This window comes from Rhipicephalus microplus, chromosome 9 (genome assembly GCF_043290135.1).
Source record: "Rhipicephalus microplus isolate Deutch F79 chromosome 9, USDA_Rmic, whole genome shotgun sequence".
Taxonomy (NCBI): domain Eukaryota; kingdom Metazoa; phylum Arthropoda; class Arachnida; order Ixodida; family Ixodidae; genus Rhipicephalus; species Rhipicephalus microplus.
In genome coordinates this window covers 9663107-9681243 of record NC_134708.1, presented here as the reverse complement: position 1 = coordinate 9681243, position 18137 = coordinate 9663107, and the positions used below count along the sequence as shown (strand labels likewise).

Below are 18137 nucleotides of genomic sequence, written 5' to 3'. Positions count from 1 at the left end.
GAGTCCGTTTTGTTCTGTGTCTCTCCCTAACTTCGTATTTCACTGTAACTGTAGCGCAGTTTTTTTAATCGTGGCAACTCTGTAAAGTGCCTGGTGTCTTTCCATTACAGAGCAGTATGCTTCAGGCCATCGAGCGTTACATGAAGCAGGCCATTGTGGACAAGAACCATGGGGTGTCTAGCGCTGCCTTAGTCTCATCGCTGGTAAGCAGTCTCACCTGTATTGCAGGCACTGTCTAGTGGAGGTCCCATGCATGTCTCTGACAACAACTGCGTAATTGTAATCATGATGTGTACGACACTGGGACTTTTTTATATATACGAATTGAATAGGGTGTTAGCTAGGCTTGTGAGAATCATGAATTTTCGGTTCAAAGTGTAAAGTGATATTGGTCAAATAATTTCGAATCGAATTCAAATAGTATTATAAAATATTATACATAAAAAAGGGCATACTTGTCATGACCTAACTTACAACATTTAAAAAAATTAGAACTGCATATAAGCCTATAAAACAAGCTTTTAAATTAAAAAAGTTATGAATCGATGCAAAGGTAGTATGTTCATTTAATCTTGCTGTGGGGCTTCGCGTAAGTGCAGATTCCCCCTGGATATGTGTTTTCACGGTTTAGCATTTTTCCACTGTAGTGAAACTACCTTTATGAGGGTTACATGCCAACTAATATATATCTAATCATTAGTTTTGAGAAATTTTCATTTATTTAAATTCTAATCAAAGCGAATTTAAGTGCAGTTATATTGGTACAAATATTCGAAGCATTCTAATATTTGCACAAGCCTAGTGTAAGCAAATTACAAGAAGTGCAATGTTGTTTTCGTACGAAAGATTAACATATGTCAAAGCACGCTTGTTTTTATGAACATAGCAAGCTTTCTTTTCTTGATTTTTGGGTATGGAGCTCTTTAGGGGGCAATGCTAGCATGCGCTGTAGTATGCTGTTGTCGTTGCTTGGCATAACGCTTTTGTGTACAGCATACTGAGTGCATGCTCACACCAAGGAGAACTCTCGTTCTTCGTGCAGCTCAATCGTAATCGCTGTCATCATCAAAAATATTAATGCACTTTGTTTAATGCAGGCAAAACTATGTATAAAAAGAGAGAAAAAAGAAAGGAAGCAAGTGCCAAATAGGGAGAGAGAAAGGGGAGAAAATAGAAAGAAAGAAATAGAAGAGAGGAAAAATTAAATAGCAATGAAGAGGGAAAAAATTTGAAAAAGAGGAAAGAAAGAGAAAACCGAAGAGAAACAAAGAAGGCTGCCCAGCTCTGCACTTTCTTCAAGATTGGCAATTTTAGTTCTCTGAAGCTGACTTATTTTTCTTAGCAGCTTTATTTTTAGCTATCACTGATGTTTGCTGTAGGGCTTGGGCACAAACAGGTAGCTTAGATGATGTTTCTTTCTGGTCTTATGAACTTGCTTCCCCTTATTCTTTCCCCAAACCTCTATAGATCGGTTGACTTAGCCTGTACTTGTGTATCACTTCACAGCATCTGATGTTTGTCAGCCCGGACGTGGTGAAGCGGTGGGTGAACGAGGCGCAAGAAGCAGTCAACTCGGACAACATCATGGTTCAGGTATGTGAAAAGATCCTCGGTGCCCTGCATGGCGCTGGTAAGCGCTCTGGTGTTTGTGAAATTTCTTCTGCTTATTACCTTTCTGATGTTGGTGAGCCTTCTGGTGTTGGGAGAGCTGTTCGGTGCTGGTAAGATATCCGGTGTTGGCGAGCTTTCTGGTCAAGCCACGTATTTGTGAGCAATAGTAAATCGTGGCGTTCTTTTGGTGGAAAAGCAAGATTTGTGCAGGGTGCTGTTTATGTTAGTCATGAAAAGCTGTGCCGGTGTAGAGTTTTCACCGTACTATCTAACATTGAGCTAACATAGCACCGTTGCTAATAATTGCCACACCTTTAACAGTCTAATTCATTTCAGTGTTGTGGTGGCGCAAAGTTACGGTGCTCGGCTGCTGACTCGAAAGATGCGTTAGGTGCCAGCCATGGTGGTTGAATTATTGAGGAGACGAAATGCTGGAGGCCTCTGTAGCTTGCTTTAGCTGCAGATTAAAGTAATCAATGCTTTTGAAACTACAAAATGTCTCGTAACCATATTATTGTTTTGGTACGTTAAACGTTGCAAGTTATCATTACTCCAATCTGTCTTGGTCATTACAAAATGGTAGTTTCGGTGTATGCTTGTGCCAGTAATGTGATTTAGAATGCCACGTTGTTGCAGGCTTTAGCCTGTGGGCAAAAAAAAAAATTACTCTGTCACTTAACAAGCTACTAATACAGAAATTAGCCCTGCCGCGGTGGTCTAGTCGCTAAGGTACTCGGCTGCTGATCTACAGTTCGCGGGATCGAATCCCAACTGCGACGGCTGCAATTTCCGATGGAGGGAAAAATGTTGTAGGCCCGTGTGCTCAGATATAGGTGCACGTTAAAGAACCCCAGGTGGTCGAAATTTGCGGAGCCCTCCACTACGGCGTCTCTCATAATCATATGGTGGTTTTGGGACGTTAAACCCCACATATCAATCAATTAATACAGAAATTAAAGTTTCAGCTGCCATTGTCTCAGCTGCACGAAACTACTTTTGAAAAAAACTTTTGGTGCCCGTAATAAACAAGCTGGTTTCGGAGTGAGTGTTACAGATTCTGATTATTACTTCGTGAAAGTCACTTCGTGAAAGTGATAATTAATTTGTAATAATTACTTCGTGAAGATGGTGATAAGGCAGAATTTGTCTGCTTGAGAAGAAGGAAAAAAGTGAGAATTGTCTGATTACAGTTCCACGCCCTCGGCCTCCTCTACCACATTCGCAAGAGTGATCGGTTGGCAGTCTCTAAACTGGTCTCCAAGTATGCACGGTCAGCTCTCAAGTCACCCTATGCAGTCTGTATGCTGGTGAGTGGGAATGAGCAGCATATACACTTCATGTGCATGCAAAGAGGGGGGGGGGGGGATAACTATTTTGTTGACTGCTATTACTGACTATAAATTATTTGCTTCATATCTGCTATCTTCACTGGACAAACGAGAAAAAAAAAATAATAGGAAATCAATACATTGAACTGGTGACTTTTTCGACTTGTTTGCAAATACGACACTGTCACAAGCCCCATAAAAGTCTATGTATATTAAAAACGTCTGAAATTCAGGATGCTGAAACTCTTTGGAGTACAATTTTTCGGACTGTCTTCCCAAACTGCAGGTCCTAAACAGCATTAATTGAAGCCTCTGCATTTGTCGCATCTACCGTCTCGTAGGAATCAGACCAGTGCTTACGCGATTGGACCTTTTGTGGCTGTCCAAAAGGCAGCAAGTAAGCTTTGCTGTCTTTTGTACAGTGCTGTGTAATATGGAGTGAAGTAAACCAAGAATACGAAGGAGCCACTATAGCGGCACAGTGCGTTGATGTTCCACGGATAAGCGCCTGAAATACACTGAGGCGTGATGTCAGCAAACAAGTCAATACTATTTAATGGTGGGCAACCATTTACGAAAAGTGTCTTCAGTGAACTGCTCACTAGGGCATGTGGCTCAGTGCAGTTGCGAGCCTGCTAAGAATGCTGCGCTGCCATTCATGCTGCGTCTTCGTGCGAGACCACTAATTGCATTGCACAGACAGGCTGCCTTTAGAAACGAAGGCAACAGCTTGCCGTTGTCGCGCCCATGTGGAGTCGGAAATGGAGGGGGCATAATAGACACTTCACTGCAAGTGTGTGCATATTATAGACCCTTTTCAAAAAAAGCGCCCCTAGCTACGCGCACGCGAACTACAGTCTGCCGCCATTGTGAAGGCACTGCAGCAGACGACGCAGGCTGTGTGTCCCAGCGACGCTGATGCGCGTTTCTTGCAGCGCACATAGACACCTCTTGCGTTTTTGCAGAACGCGGACCGCGTCAGGAGGGCACGTCGATGAGAGTCTCTTGCAGGCCAGATCCATGCATTTCCAGTCATAACAAGCCAAACTGCTCGTCTAACCCGTTGAAGGGTACAAATTATTGCTCATTGTGCTGCGGAAGCAGCTTAGAAAGCTTACGGAGAGTACTACGAGCTCGTTCAAGCCAGAAAGCGGTGTGATTGCAGCGGATGATACGGAGAACTAGCCGCCAACACAAACATCACAGCACCCACGCATTTGATGGCTCGCTTTCCAAGCCCTCATGATGGCGCTAGCTATCCCACGCTCTTTTGCAAAGCGAAACTGACTAAAAGATCACCGTCAGGTGGCGTATTTATGAAAAGGGTCTATAGAACAAGCACCCCGGCAGTGAACAGCGTACATCAGCTTTATTACGATATGCTGTCCACAACTAGCAACACTCGTGCGGTGGCAAATGCCGCATCTTTTACTCGCCCACACACATTGTGGAGACACACACAGGATGAGTCATCCACTCCTTTGCCACGGCCTTTGTGTTATGCGTCATCATTTCAAAACGCTTCATGTGTGAGAACCGTGATTTTTTTTTCATACTTTGATGGCACAAGAGGCACTCGTCATGCGGCGCAAATTTGAAACTGGCGATTCGCGCATTGTTTATGAACATAGCCCGCAGCAGCTGCCGAACATACTCACAAGAGCCTGGGTTTGCACAAAGTTCACTTAAATGGATTAAAACTGTTCCGCACATGGCTGTAGTGATTTGACCTTTTGAGTGGCATAAAAAAGCATGAATTTTTTTTTTAACTGCCTGACTTTTTGGACGGTTTCGCTGTCCTTGGAGAGTTTGTTGGCTTTACATGTAAAGTCATGTTAGTCGTGTATAAGATTCCATAGCATATGCCTTATAGTGCACTCAAGCCACGATATAATGAACCCGGACATAACAAAATACCGATTGTAACCAAGTAAATGAAGAATGGTCTTGCAATAGATGATACAGTGTTAGAAATATACTTTTATAACAAATTTTTGGATATAACAAACTTATTTTCGTGTAAGATTTAATTTTGTTATAATGAGGTTTGAGTATAGTGTCACAAGCACTAAATGCTTTCTAGCTTTACTCTTGTGTGATGGAATGTAGTTCTTCTTAGGTGACAAAGCACACTTTAATACGTAAAAATAGTTACCTTCTCATAACTTTTCAAGGCCTTTTTATTTTGCATATTTACTAATGGTGCTGCATGCTGTGAGGGCAACTCTGTTCTAATGCACATGTAGAAGGTTGGTAGACTGTGATAGCCAAGCACACTTTGCTTTGTGTCCATTTGTTCCTTAAAGGGCCCGTAAACCACCCAGAAGTCAAAATTCAGTTGTGGTGGGGAAATCGTGCACGAGTATACGATGAACACAGAGCCGTGAGAAATTTTTGAAATGGTGCCATAACTGGAGTTTGACGTGTTTGATTATTGAAACCGCGACGATCCCTCCTTTCGCTCTCTGCTGCGCTACCTTCCACAGTATCCTCTCACAAGTCGCTCTGCCGTCTTGCCGAGCGCCCCTCCCATGCCCCTCCCAATCTCGTGTGGCAAGCGTCGTTACTAACGCGCTGCTTGAGGCTCTATCTACTTCCGGCTACCACGACTCCGTCCGTCGACTTTGTCAGTTGTGTTGTAGCTGCGTGCTTGTTGGTGAACCGCGGCTGCCGTGCCTATACGAATCGTGCCAGTACAGACCTTGCATTGCGCCATTGCAAAACACTCGGACTTAGCTTGCGCAGTTGCGTTACGGGCGACTGTAGCTGATTCATGAGTGGGCACACGCACGCGAGCAACATGACTAACAATAAGCAGCCTGGACAGCTGCTTGCAGAGTTACCGGAAGCCGTAGGCTTTTGCTCGACCAATCACAGCATATTTTTAACGGCGCGTCAGAAATATTAGAACGGCGCGTCACGCCTAGGCACGAAAGACCCGTAATGAAGGAGAAATTGTTTCTTGGACTCGGTGGTGCACCAGCGGCTCGTATTGCTGCCACGTGTACAATCGTTGATCGCGACGGCATTCTGCACACAATGCGCATGTTTGCTTCAAATGTTTGAAAAAATATCGCAAATGGCGTAGTGGCCCTTTAAGGGGGGAGGCTACCCTGGAGACCGAACTTTTTTATTTTTTAAGATATCTGGATGAAACTTTCAGGGGTTGTTCACTACAATAAAACTAGCACAACTGCTAAGTTTCACGAAGCTGTGTTTCTTAGTTCCAGAGTTATTGAGGTTTAACTGGGTGCTTCACATGGGTGCCTGAGGAAGAGTCGTGAGAAATCCCAGGACATAGTAGAAAGCTGAAATTCATTGTGGTCATTCCTTGATAGCTATCCCAGGGCGCTACAAAGCCGTTTTTTTTAATTCCCCCCCCCAAAATTTTCACGCAACTTTGAATTTGATGTAACCAGTAATGACCAGATTCATCAAAAATTAATTGTTTATTATAAATTAACAGCACCAATTTTCAAAAAAAGGAGCTTGTTACGCCCTTGCAAGGTCATTCAGGAACAGAAAAAAAAAAACGGCACACAAATCTGATGAACGGTTTTCGAGTTCTTGCTTTCCTCAGCACCACAACTAGCAAAAAAATCCGTTCTGAGAAAACAGGCCGAGAAAGTTCAAAACACGTGTTTTCTTCAAAAAGCTCCAGCACAGTAGCTAGAAGTGTCCTGGCGCACTCTTTTCTTCTTTTGCCTGGCCTCCATCTTCTCTTGGTGTCTTTTAGAATTCTTTTTTAGGCGTAAAGCGTCTTTTTCACGAGCTCGCTGGATGGCCAGATGACCTGGTTGAAGTCCAATGGAGTCCGATATCACTTGGGTTGCTTTGCAGCAGCCGGCATTGTAGCGCAGCACTGCTTCATGCAGTGCTGTTTCTACCGCGATCAAGGATGAGTGTTGTTCCTTCGGCATCAGAGACCGCAGAATGGAGTGGAATGATTCTGATGCATTTTGCGTCTTCGCTCCCAGGCAGCGCTGAAGAAGCGACTTTTGTGACAGTCTTTCGTAGATGGGCAGCATAGCTGCAGCGACATAGTCCGGTAGGCTGTGTTTATGTTTTGGCTGTGGCTCACGCTTTGCCTCTGCAGCTCTATGGCGGCACCACGATTGAGCCCCCTCTGGGCAAAGTTCATGGTGAGGGTCCTGGTCAGTCGATGTGACGTGGTGATATGTTGCCATCACTGCACGCTGCATGGCTGTTAGGTCAGTTGAATTGTTTCTCGGGGCTCAACCATAATATCCTGTCAGCTTTTCAATGAGGGCTTTAGTCAGCTTCCCCTTCCCACTCAGTGGCTTATCACTTTTCTGCACAATGTTTCGAAGAGCACTTCCAATCCTTTTCTCAACATGGTTCAGACATTCTTCTTTTACAATTGGCACTAGCCCGTACACATTCTCTTCTGTGAGGGCAGCGAAGGTACGGCTGTCTCCGTCGGACACAAGAGTGGTGTACCGCAGGCCATGCTTGGATACAGACCGCCCAAAGAGAGTCAAGCCTGCCTCCACTTCCATGCTTCCCGATTTTGCGTCTGTGTTTTTCTGGCAAATGTGGTGCTTCTGCCAGCTTTCGTATGCTGCATCTCCAGGTTTGGGCCCTGTTTGGCATCCAAGGCAGTGGTTTGAAAGAACTACAGCATCCAAGATGAGACCTGTAAAGAAGTCAATTACCGATCCCACTCCGATGTGTGATGTGTGACCCCGCTTATGCCATGTGCCATCGTACACTACGGTGATGTCCTTGCAGAAGCTGGGGTCCATTTCTTTATATGTTTTAATCACTGCTGTGGCAGAATCAGCATAAAACTTCTCCAAAGCGGTGGCCTCTGGCTTCCTGAACGTCTCTTTCAAGTGCTTTTGAAACGTCTTGTGGTGAAGACCTCTGTAAGAGACGTTCATGGCAGCCCAAAAGTCATTAAGAGCTGTTTGCCCCTTGCCTATTTGCTTTATAGCCATTATGGCGCGGACATTTACACCGAAGGCCTGCGTGTCCTTTTTGCGGGGTGATGTCCATAATTTATCGACGGTGCCACAAGAGGCGCACACGACTTCAAGTTTTGTTGCAAGTCCAAGCTTGGTGCTCTCTCGGACAGTCATAGCACCTTTCAAACATTCTTTGCACACTGTGCGGCTGAGCACGACGTTAAAGACGTTCATTTGAACGAGCGAAAAATGTTCGCCCTCACTTGTCACTGCAGGTGCAAGAGCCGGCTGCATCAGTTGAAATTTTTTCTGCGTCGCCGGCGTAGACTCGCGTTCAGCGCGAACGGTGTCACGACGTTTCGCATTCGCATCGATTTCTTCCTTCGTTAGGAAACGCGTCCGCAGATGAAGCGACGGTCCACTCACGCTCGATGGCGGCACCGATTCAGACGAAGTGCTGGGTCCGGCGATATCAGAAGCACTCGGTGTCACACTGGATGGCATCGATTCGGAGCACGTGTCGAGCCCGGCGATCTCGGAAACACTCGGTGCATTTGCGGCTCCAGCCACACTCGATGTGTCGGATTCTCGACTGGCGACAGCCGACAACACAGTTCCGTCGCTGCAAGCGTCTACGCAGTCGGCACCCGCAGCAGAATAGCGGAATTTCGATGATCGTACAAGCCGCATTGCGCGCCTCCGCGCACCGGACTTCCGCACTGACTTCGGCTTCGTTGCCAGCATCGCCCGCAACAACAAAGACGAAAGGCACAGAACTAGTGCAAAAAGAAAAAAAAAACGAGATAAAATGATCGAAAAGATAGCACAAGGCGAAGAGCGGCTCGTAAGCAGACGTCTGTCGAGGCGGACGGAGCAGAGAGCAACAACGAAGCGAGCGCGCTGGACGCGCCATCGAGAGGAGCGACCGCCCCCGCTGCTGCACAGCAGCCAATGGCGGGCACGCTTTCTCCCGCGAGATATGAATGCGCTGCTCTAGCCAATCAGCGCTCCGCATCGCATCGCGGGAAAACGCCAATAGCGTCTCAACTGTGCTGCCGACGCCATTTTGCAAGGCGGCGAACGAGAGAGAAAGAATTCACGGTCAAAACAACACCAAGATGGCGCGGGACGACCGCATGGTCCGGGAATGGCGCGCGCGCGAAGTTTGGTTTGATTTCGGGATTTGCGCCTGTTTTGGACGCCGCGGCGGCCTCAAAAATAGTATTTTTTTTGCACTTTGCGGTTGAATTAGGTGCTGATAATTACAGAATAGGTAGTTTATGAGACATACAACCCAAAAATGTGGTTTTTCAAAAACCGACTTTTTCGCGATTTTTCGGTTTTCAAGGGCCGCGTCCCCCCTTAAGTAAATGTACAGCCAATGCTTGTATAGTGCGACTTGTAGGCATTCTGGTTATCTCTTTGTTTGAATGGCATCGTACATCAGATATTGGTGTACAAAAAACTAATTGTGCTATGACAAAATGTTTAATTATCACATTATCATAAATCCCATGCATAATAATCCGATAGGAACCCACTTTTCGCCTCATAGCTTGACACTGCATAGCTTCGTAGTACTTTGTGTGATTTAACTTTTAAATTAATATTTTGGTTTTCTCACTTCTCATAAATATACTAGTATACTATACTAGATAGTGTGATGAAAGCTTTGGTTATTTTTTATTTGTGTCTGACCTTCTCTTCCTCAATTTTTGTACAGATCCGAATTGCAAGCAAGCTCATTGAAGAAGATGGCGTTGGGTGAGTATTGCAGCCTCTTGATAGCATTTTTCACGGAAGCTTGAAGGAATTATTCTTGGCTCTTTTTTAAGGAAGTAATGCATTCCACGAGGCGCGAGAAAATCTTGTCAATAGTCCAGTGCAGAGTTTGACCTCCGAGTTTTGCGGCACTGATAGTGTGTTCTTCACACTTAGCCAAGATCGAACAGCGACAAACGTCAAGATGAAAGGACTGTAAGAGGGCAGGCATAGAAGGAGAAGAGAAGGAAGAAGGCAATATGGCTATCATGTGGCCTCAATAAGCTATTGAAGGCACAGTGCTTTCATAGCAAATCCTCACTATGTGTTTTGCAAGTGCTATATGAACTGCCTTTCAAGTTGCCAATGTCCTTCGATTGCTGCAGACCCGAAAGCCCCATGTTTGCGTTTGTGGAAAGCTGCCTGCGGCACAAGAGCGAGATGGTCATCTACGAGGCAGCGCATGCCATCGTCAACCTGCGGTCCACCACCACGCGAGAGCTCACGCCGGCTGTGTCGGTGCTCCAGCTCTTTTGCAGCTCGCCCAAGCCCACGCTGCGTTTTGCAGCTGTCCGCACCCTGAACAAGGTGAAGCCGCATTTGGTGTTACAGCCTGCCGCGGCAGTCTAGTAGTTATGGTGCCTTACTGCTGACCCGAATGTCATGGGATTCAATCTTGGTCAGGTGGCTGCACTTTTGATCCAGGCAAAACGAGGCCCATGCACATAAATGTTGGTGTACATTATAGTGGTTGAACTTTCCAGAGCCCTTTAATGTAAAGTCTCATAATCATAATCTTTTTACTTGGCACATAATACCCCAACGATTATTACATTTGTTTCTACATCGAAAATTCCTGCTTGGACATAGATAATGTGTCAATGAAACGAGCACTCTTTTCTGACCAGTCGGTGCCAACATGAAATACTAGGCTACCTGTTGGGTGTCATGTGTACGACATTAGCATTGCTGATTGTGACATCTTGTGGTGCAGAGTTTTAACGAGAGATTGCAGTATGTGTTGTTTAATGGTGCAAGAGTACCTTCAGAGAGCACACATAACTAATGCTTTAGTGACCTGCTGTATTCCACTCGGCTCCAGCCTTGGTAGTGGCACAATCATTTCTAATATACTGCCACGTTCCATTTCCCAAGTTTTTGTCATCGTCCCAAAACACCACACGATTCTCAGCGCAAACCGCGCCTGCAGTTTTCGAGAAGGTTCCGGACTGTAGTAGATCATTTCGATAAGATCACGCCCACTGTGCGAACGGTACAGATTGTTCTGGAACCTACGCCACCGCCAGCGATAACGCTAGAACATTCGACGGCAAGAGTATAAAATGCCGACGCGCTTCGCCGCTTGTCAGTTGTTGATCGAAGGCCGACGCTCCGTTCGCCGTTCGACGCTCCGTTCGCCGCGAGACTGCTATCTGTGCGAGACTGCTGCTGTAATTGGACTTTCCGTTTACCGGGCACAGGTTCGCCCAAATAAACAGTTAAATCCCAACACGAAGTCTCCTGTCTTCGGCCACGTCACGACCCCGTGACATCTGGTGGAGGTGCTGCTTCGTTCATGTACCGGACGCCCCCGTCAAGCCGTGAACCCAGCCCACGTCGCGGAGAAGACACCGACGCCAACCAGGAGCAGCGAACAAGCCGCCGACAGCAAGGGCTACCACCGGAGTACGGGCTTCTACAAGACAAGGCGCGGAAGACCAAGGCCATGACCGCGACTGCAGCGACAATGACAACCGCAGCGTCCCAGCCCACGATGGTCATTCATCAACCCAGGGAACCACCAACGTTTCATGGGTCATCGTTTGAAGATCCGGAAACCTGGCTAGAAACATACGACCGTGTGGCCGCCCTCAACCACTGGGACAACGAAGAAAAGCTCCGTCGTGTGTATTTCTACCTGGAAGACACCGCAAGGACCTGGCTGAGAATCGTGTGGTGTTTTGGGACGATAACAAAAACTTGGGAAATGGAACGTGGCAATACTGTAATAGTACAAGGCATCACAACATGTTGCTACCAGTATTCCAAAATAATTTCCACCGCCCAGGGAATATTCACACTAATAAGTTTGCAGTCAAATGTCACATATTTTCAAAATTGCAGCCAGCTATTTACCCAGGTGTGTTTTGTGACAAAGCCAACTTTAAAGGCCCTGCGGTGCATTGAATTCAGGCTGTGGGAAAGGGAGCCTTAAAGGGGCCTTGAAACACTTTAAGTTACCATGAAATGGGTTCACTAAAAAAACTTATTGCCTCACGAATTCAAGGCCGCAAAAATTTTAATAATTCATCCAGTTGATCTATAATACTGGTTCGTGTGCTCTCGGGAGCCTCTACTATCGATAGGCCGTGTTTTCTGACCATGCTCAAAAGGTGTTGTAGGGCCCCTTTAAAAAACAACCGTTTTTTTTTTTTCTAAATTAGGTGGCAATGGCACACCCGGCAGCAGTGACGGCATGTAATCTCGACCTTGAGAACCTGATCACAGACGTGAACCGGTCCATCGCAACACTGGCCATCACGACGCTGCTCAAGACGGGCAGCGAGAGCAGCATAGAGCGCCTCATGAAGCAGATCACCTCCTTCATGTCGGACATCTCGGACGAGTTCAAGATTGTCGTCGTCCACGCCATTCGGTCAGTGTTTGCTTTGTTTTCTCTTCAGGGGGTAGTCTACCCGAAGGAAAGCTGTGATTTCTTTTCACGAATGAGCTTGTAAGCTACACAGATAATTATGGTATCGTAATCACATGCCAGGAGATTATACGCCGTTATTGGTTGGGATAACAGACATGCTACATTTGCGAGAGCACAAGATTCGTTAAAATCATGAAGCAGTATACGGTAAACCAAGGGGCCCAGTTCACCACTTGCAGTCGTGAAATGTTGCCGTGACAAATCAGAGCAGCAGATATTTGTCCTGTTGTCGATGTCTCTGGTACTGGTGTGGTTCCCAGAGTTCGCCATTGTGCCTTTATTACCTAGATTGGAAAGTCGGCAAAAAGTGTTAAAAAAGAGTGAAAAATCAAATGGAGCGCAACAAATGCTTCGTCATCATCATCAGCCTGACTAAGCCCTCTGCAGGACAAAGGCCGCTTTCAAATTTCTTCAATCAACCTGGTCTTGTGCTTTCTGCAGCCACCTTATTCTTGCAAACTTATTTTCCCTACCAACTTTCTACATCCCCCTCATGTACTTGCCTTCTCCTGGAATTAAGTCAGTGTCCCTTGATGTGCAGCGGTTAGCTTTCCTTACGCTACATGACCTGCCCATCTTTCTTCTTGATTTCAAGTAAGGTGTCCTTAACACCAGTTCATTCCTTGACCCATAATGCTCTTTTCTTGTCTCTTAACATGTCATTTTTCTTTTGATGACTTGCTGCGTCTTTCTTGATTTGAGGGCGCATTGAGCTGTGAGAAGAAAACGCCTCTGTTGAGCCTTGGTCTTTTGACCCCGATGAGTGCTACAGGCAGAGCAGGCCTTTAGCGATTAAAGTTGTGCTCATTGTTTCTGATTCTCGACAGCAAATATTAGTCGTGCTCTGGTGCAACTGCGATGCCAACCTTTGCCCCTGCAGGTCACTGTGCCAAAAGTTTCCCCGCAAGTTGCTGGTGCTGATGACGTTCTTGGCGTCAATGTTGCGCGATGAGGGCGGCTTCGAGTACAAGAAGGCCATTGTGGACACAGTCATTCACATCATTGAGGACAACCCAGAGGCTAAGGATGTTGGTGAGCTTCTGCAATGATTAACATCAATCAGACCAATGCTAGTAGCCAACGGGGGTTTTCATAGTTTGAATATTGAGGGTAGGCGCTTGGATTTTTCTAAGTTTAGTTCCACCATACGTGCTGTCACACATTCTAGGTAGGCGCTCACAACAATACTACTTTTGAATGGGACATCATTTCCCGGTATCTTCAGGTTTCATTTAGCAAGATTCTATGTAATACACTCGAACCTCATGATAACAAAGCTGCATTGGTTGGTTGGTTGCAAAACTTTATTGTGGTCCTGCAAGGCCCGCGTCAGCGCGCAGCGGGCGACAAAGCTTCATCTTGCAGAAAAATAAGTTTGTTATACTAGAAAATTCTCTATGTCTATTGAGAGATTATTCTTCATTTACTTCGCTATAAACAATATTTCGTTAGAGTCCAACCCATTTATAATGATGCCAGATATAACGATCTATCGGTTATAACGACTAAAGCTTGGTGCACTGACGATTTTCTTATGCTGCCCTTTGAAATTGAGTCCACATACAGCGAACACTTTTCAAAGCCTCCTACATTTACAATGAACACTTCCGACACCATTGTGGTAAAAATATGGCGCATACGAAGCGGAAAAAAAAAATGTTGAAAAAGACACTAAAGCATGTACTAAGCCCACGCTCGCGTGTGCCCATCTGCTGTTTACTTGCAACGAAGATATCATAGACCGCATCGAGCACCGCACGCATATTTCGGACATTGTGAGCGAGGTCACTCACTTTCCAGACATTTCTTCGACAGCAGAACATTTCTAGCCACTGTAGCAGAACGAAAGTGAGGAATAACGACTTGAGGTCAGCTTTGCCTGGCAAGCTTTTCTGACACCGTTCTTGGCATCTACAACAGCGATGATTAACTGACAATGCCTTCGAAAGCAAGAAGCCATCAGTTCAAAAAGCAATAACTTTTGTCGCATAGAAGTTCACTGCAAAGCTCTACTCTCACGACACCACAATTTGCCGCAAAAAGGTTTTCCACCTCTTGGTAATGGGAAAGACTGGTCGATTAGTTATAACGATTTCCGCCCGGTTGCGGCAATACGGATAAGCATAAAAAAAAAAGAGCGATGATGAGATGGCTAGTGGCAATGAACGTGCCGTTTTGACTCATCGCCGGCAACCTCATCACAAGTCATCAGACAATAGCTGTTTGGCTGAGTGACGGCAATACAAGTGCGTCATGCTGCCATTCGCAGGTTCACTGTCGTCGCATCTTTCGAGGAGACATTGGCACGTTGTTCGCAAAATCCTTTGTTGTGTTGAATGAACAGGCTACTCTCCACAACCAAGCACGTTCCTGAGTGAAGCATGCGCAAAGAACGCACGAACACATGCATATATTGGAAGTGCAAGTAAACTGACATGCGATGGCGAGACTGAGTAAGCAACGTGCTGCACGCAACTACATAGTCAGAAATGATTGGTTCGACGTGGATGTACCGCGCTTCAGTGTAACGGCGCGAGTTCATTACAAACATGGTCAAATTTACTCGTACTGTCGGCCCGTGTGCTCAGATTTCGGGTGCACGTTAAAGAGCCCCAGGTGGTCGACATTTCTGAGCCCTTCACTACGGCATCTCTCATAATCATATGGTGGTTTTGGGATGTTAAACCTTACATATCAATCAAGAATTCACTCTGTGAATTCTTGATTGATATCAGTGGGGTAACACGTGAAAAGGCCTAACTTGTCAGTGGAGGGGTCGTTCGGGCTTTTTCATAAAAAATACACAGAAAAAAAAAAACGATTTGGCCACTAAGTGGATGTTTTTATAGGTGTGTCCATATACAAAGAATACTAACATACACAACAATCATTTATCGTGGCACTTTAGTGTTCATTATAAACGGGTTCAACTGTAATCCAAATTTGTGATATGGAAGTTCGAGTGTAGAACAAATCTCCCGTCCTCTTGAAATGCTAATTAACAATTGCGCACTGTATGTAGATGTGCCCTCGGTTTGTTCTTTGAACACTGTGCTTGAAAATTTATCTTTAAATTCTTGATCGATTTTGATTAAACTTGTTTATGTATCTTTGGGCAGATTTTAAATATTGCAATTATTTTTCTAGTACAATATGTAGGTTTTCTTCTTTCAAAATTTTAATGTGCCTTCTTGGTAGAGAGATTTCTTCCTAAATTGAGTTATAGAACAAATAAGTGTATCACAATAATCTGGGATGGGAACCACACGAAATAAAACATGACCGGATGTTCTAAACCCAATTGAGCAGTATAGAAATGGTTTGTTGAACACTGGCGACTGAGTCGGTGTCAAGCTGGGACTTGGTTCAACACTACAGGGCTGTCACACCTGTGTGAATTCATTGAGGACTGCGAGCACACAAGCCTGGCAGTGCGAATCCTCTGCCTGCTTGGCCGCGAGGGACCCCAGGGATCCACGCCGTCCCGCTACATCCGCTTCATGTACAACAGACTCATCCTAGAGAACGCCCCGGTGCGTGCCGGTGAGTAAGACACATGCACTGCACCATCTTAGACATTTGAACACTCCAGTGATGGTGGAATGTGAAGAATTGACTAGAGTGGTCATTATTGAATTCGTTGTGCAGGAAAGTTGAGATATTAACAACGGTGATTTCTCTGTTCGGATGTCACGAAAATACTTGAGCGTGTTACTTGCCAACTGCTTGTTTATGAAGTTCAGGTGGTTGGAATCTATCCGAAGCACTCTGCTGCAGCATCTTCTATAACTCGTTGTACAATTTCTGGACTTCAAGCTCTAATTTTAAGGTCTTTAAACGAGCTGATAATTTTAAAGATGGCTCATTTCAATGCCAATCTCTGAAATGCAAAGGTATGCCTGCCCTCCACACTCTAGCATCAATAACAGAAGTGTTTGAATGGCATGAAATTATTGCCAAATACATTAGCACATGTGCTGTACAAGAAACTTTCTTGTGTGGGGGTGGGTGAGACCATGCAAAACTGCCGTATAATCCGGGTATCGTATAATCGAAGAACTAAGATTGTAGGCAGTGACCCTCAGCCTTGCCCAAAAAGCGGGTACAGAGCGCCTGAATAAGCCCACAGCACGACCTTGTGCAAGAAAGGTAGATTAAATTATTCTTGCCAGTGGCAGCATTACTTAGTTAGAGGAGTTGCGAACGAATCTCGCACCTCATCCAACAAAGTAAAATCTGATACAGCGCGCATCTTTCTACCGATAAACGGAATCTGAAAATTGGCTGTGTCTCAAAATGAAACCAAAACCGCGTTGCCAACAGCCTCCCGTCAGAATAGTCAGTGTCATAGCTATCACATGACGGACCACCAGTTGGTGTAGAATGCCTTCGTGTGCGACTGAGCTGTCTGCAGTGCAATTTGTTCACTTGTGTAGCGCAACTAGTGATGTCCCACTTATTGTGAACGTTGACGTCAAGTGAAAGTAATTATTCACTGTGAAGACAGCTGCGTCGCGCCCTTATGGGTGCGGAGCAGTTGCGACTGTAACGAAGACGGGCGATCAGCTGTATGTCGACCAGGAAAAGTTTTCACGGATCAAAAACGTGAAAATACCAGCTTTTTGGCAGACTGAGGCCACTCTGTGTGGATAGAGCCTAAGTAGGTAGCAACTCCGGACATGCATGTATCCGATTGAGGCATATCTAGAAGCGTGTGAACTTGCTGTGGAGAATAAAGTTTCCATTCTAACCCCGTCTCTACTTTTCTAATCGACAACATAAAAAAACGCAAGTTCATATTTTGCGCTTGTGAATATTTGGAGAAAGTTTAATTTGAATAAAGGCTTTTTTTATTCTATCAAACGTAATCTAAAAGTTGTCGCGAGATGTGGAATCGGCATAAAACTACATCATGTAACCAAGGTTTTTAATGCATTATTTACATGCCGCTCTTGCCGAGACCATACCGATTTGTCATAACACGCGGGTCATCACGAAACCGGGGGAATATAGTTAAAGCACCTCTGTAAGTATTAAGGCTGTGTTTTCCAAGCATATCTTTAGTTGAAAGTGCAGCGTTCATGTTTTATTGCAAACGTACTGAAACTTGACTAATGAGTAACACAGCATAAAGCTGACTCAACGACGTGTCCCTGTTGCGCAGCTGCGGTGAGTGCCCTGGCAAAATTTGGTGCGCACTGCGACGACCTGCTGCCCAACATCCTGGTGTTGCTCGAGCGCTCGCTCCTTGACACTGACGACGAAGTGCGCGACCGGGCTGCCTACTTCCTTCATGTTCTGAGGCAACGACAGAAGCCCCTGGGCACTCGCTACATTCTCGACGGTGAGATATTGCGCAGCTGCGATTTTGGGGGCTGGAATAGACCTTTTTCATAATTGTATAGCTGGCTTTCCTGCTACGCTGTTTGCCCTACTAATGGCAGTTAGCCACTTGCTGGAAACAGCGTGTTCAAGTGCAGTTTGTTTGACTGACTCTGCCCTTTCACTCAGCCTTTGACTGACTGAAACACTGACTCGGCCTTCTTGATACGAACACTCGTTATAGACCAGCTTTAGCAACTAGTACCTCATCACCACTTGAAGTGTGACTAGTGCTGTCATTAGTTGGGCAAATATGCAGTGCAGGAAAACACACTCGGATTACAAAAAGGGTTTATTGGGCTGTTTTTGTAAACGTGCACAGCCAACGTAAAGAGTTAGTTAATGCTAAAAAAGTTCTCCAATTCCCATGAGTGTCTAGAAATTCATATTCTGCAAAGCTGCTTTTGATGT

The 18137-nt window shown here is 45.4% G+C and overlaps 1 protein-coding gene across 3 annotated transcripts in view; it reads left to right on the top strand.

Moving 5' to 3' along the window:
- The window catches only part of gammaCOP (coat protein (coatomer) gamma), a 36734-nt gene that overhangs the window by 5278 nt on the left and 13319 nt on the right, over nt 1-18137 (top strand). For all 3 annotated transcript variants that reach the window (XM_075873085.1, XM_037415458.2, XM_075873084.1), the window contains exons 7-15: nt 111-203; nt 1507-1593; nt 2802-2918; nt 9591-9631; nt 10015-10216; nt 12073-12284; nt 13225-13376; nt 15723-15887; nt 17509-17688. In XM_075873085.1, the coding sequence (XP_075729200.1) occupies nt 111-203; nt 1507-1593; nt 2802-2918; nt 9591-9631; nt 10015-10216; nt 12073-12284; nt 13225-13376; nt 15723-15887; nt 17509-17688 (1249 nt within the window). The remainder of the gene's footprint in view (nt 1-110; nt 204-1506; nt 1594-2801; nt 2919-9590; nt 9632-10014; nt 10217-12072; nt 12285-13224; nt 13377-15722; nt 15888-17508; nt 17689-18137) is intronic.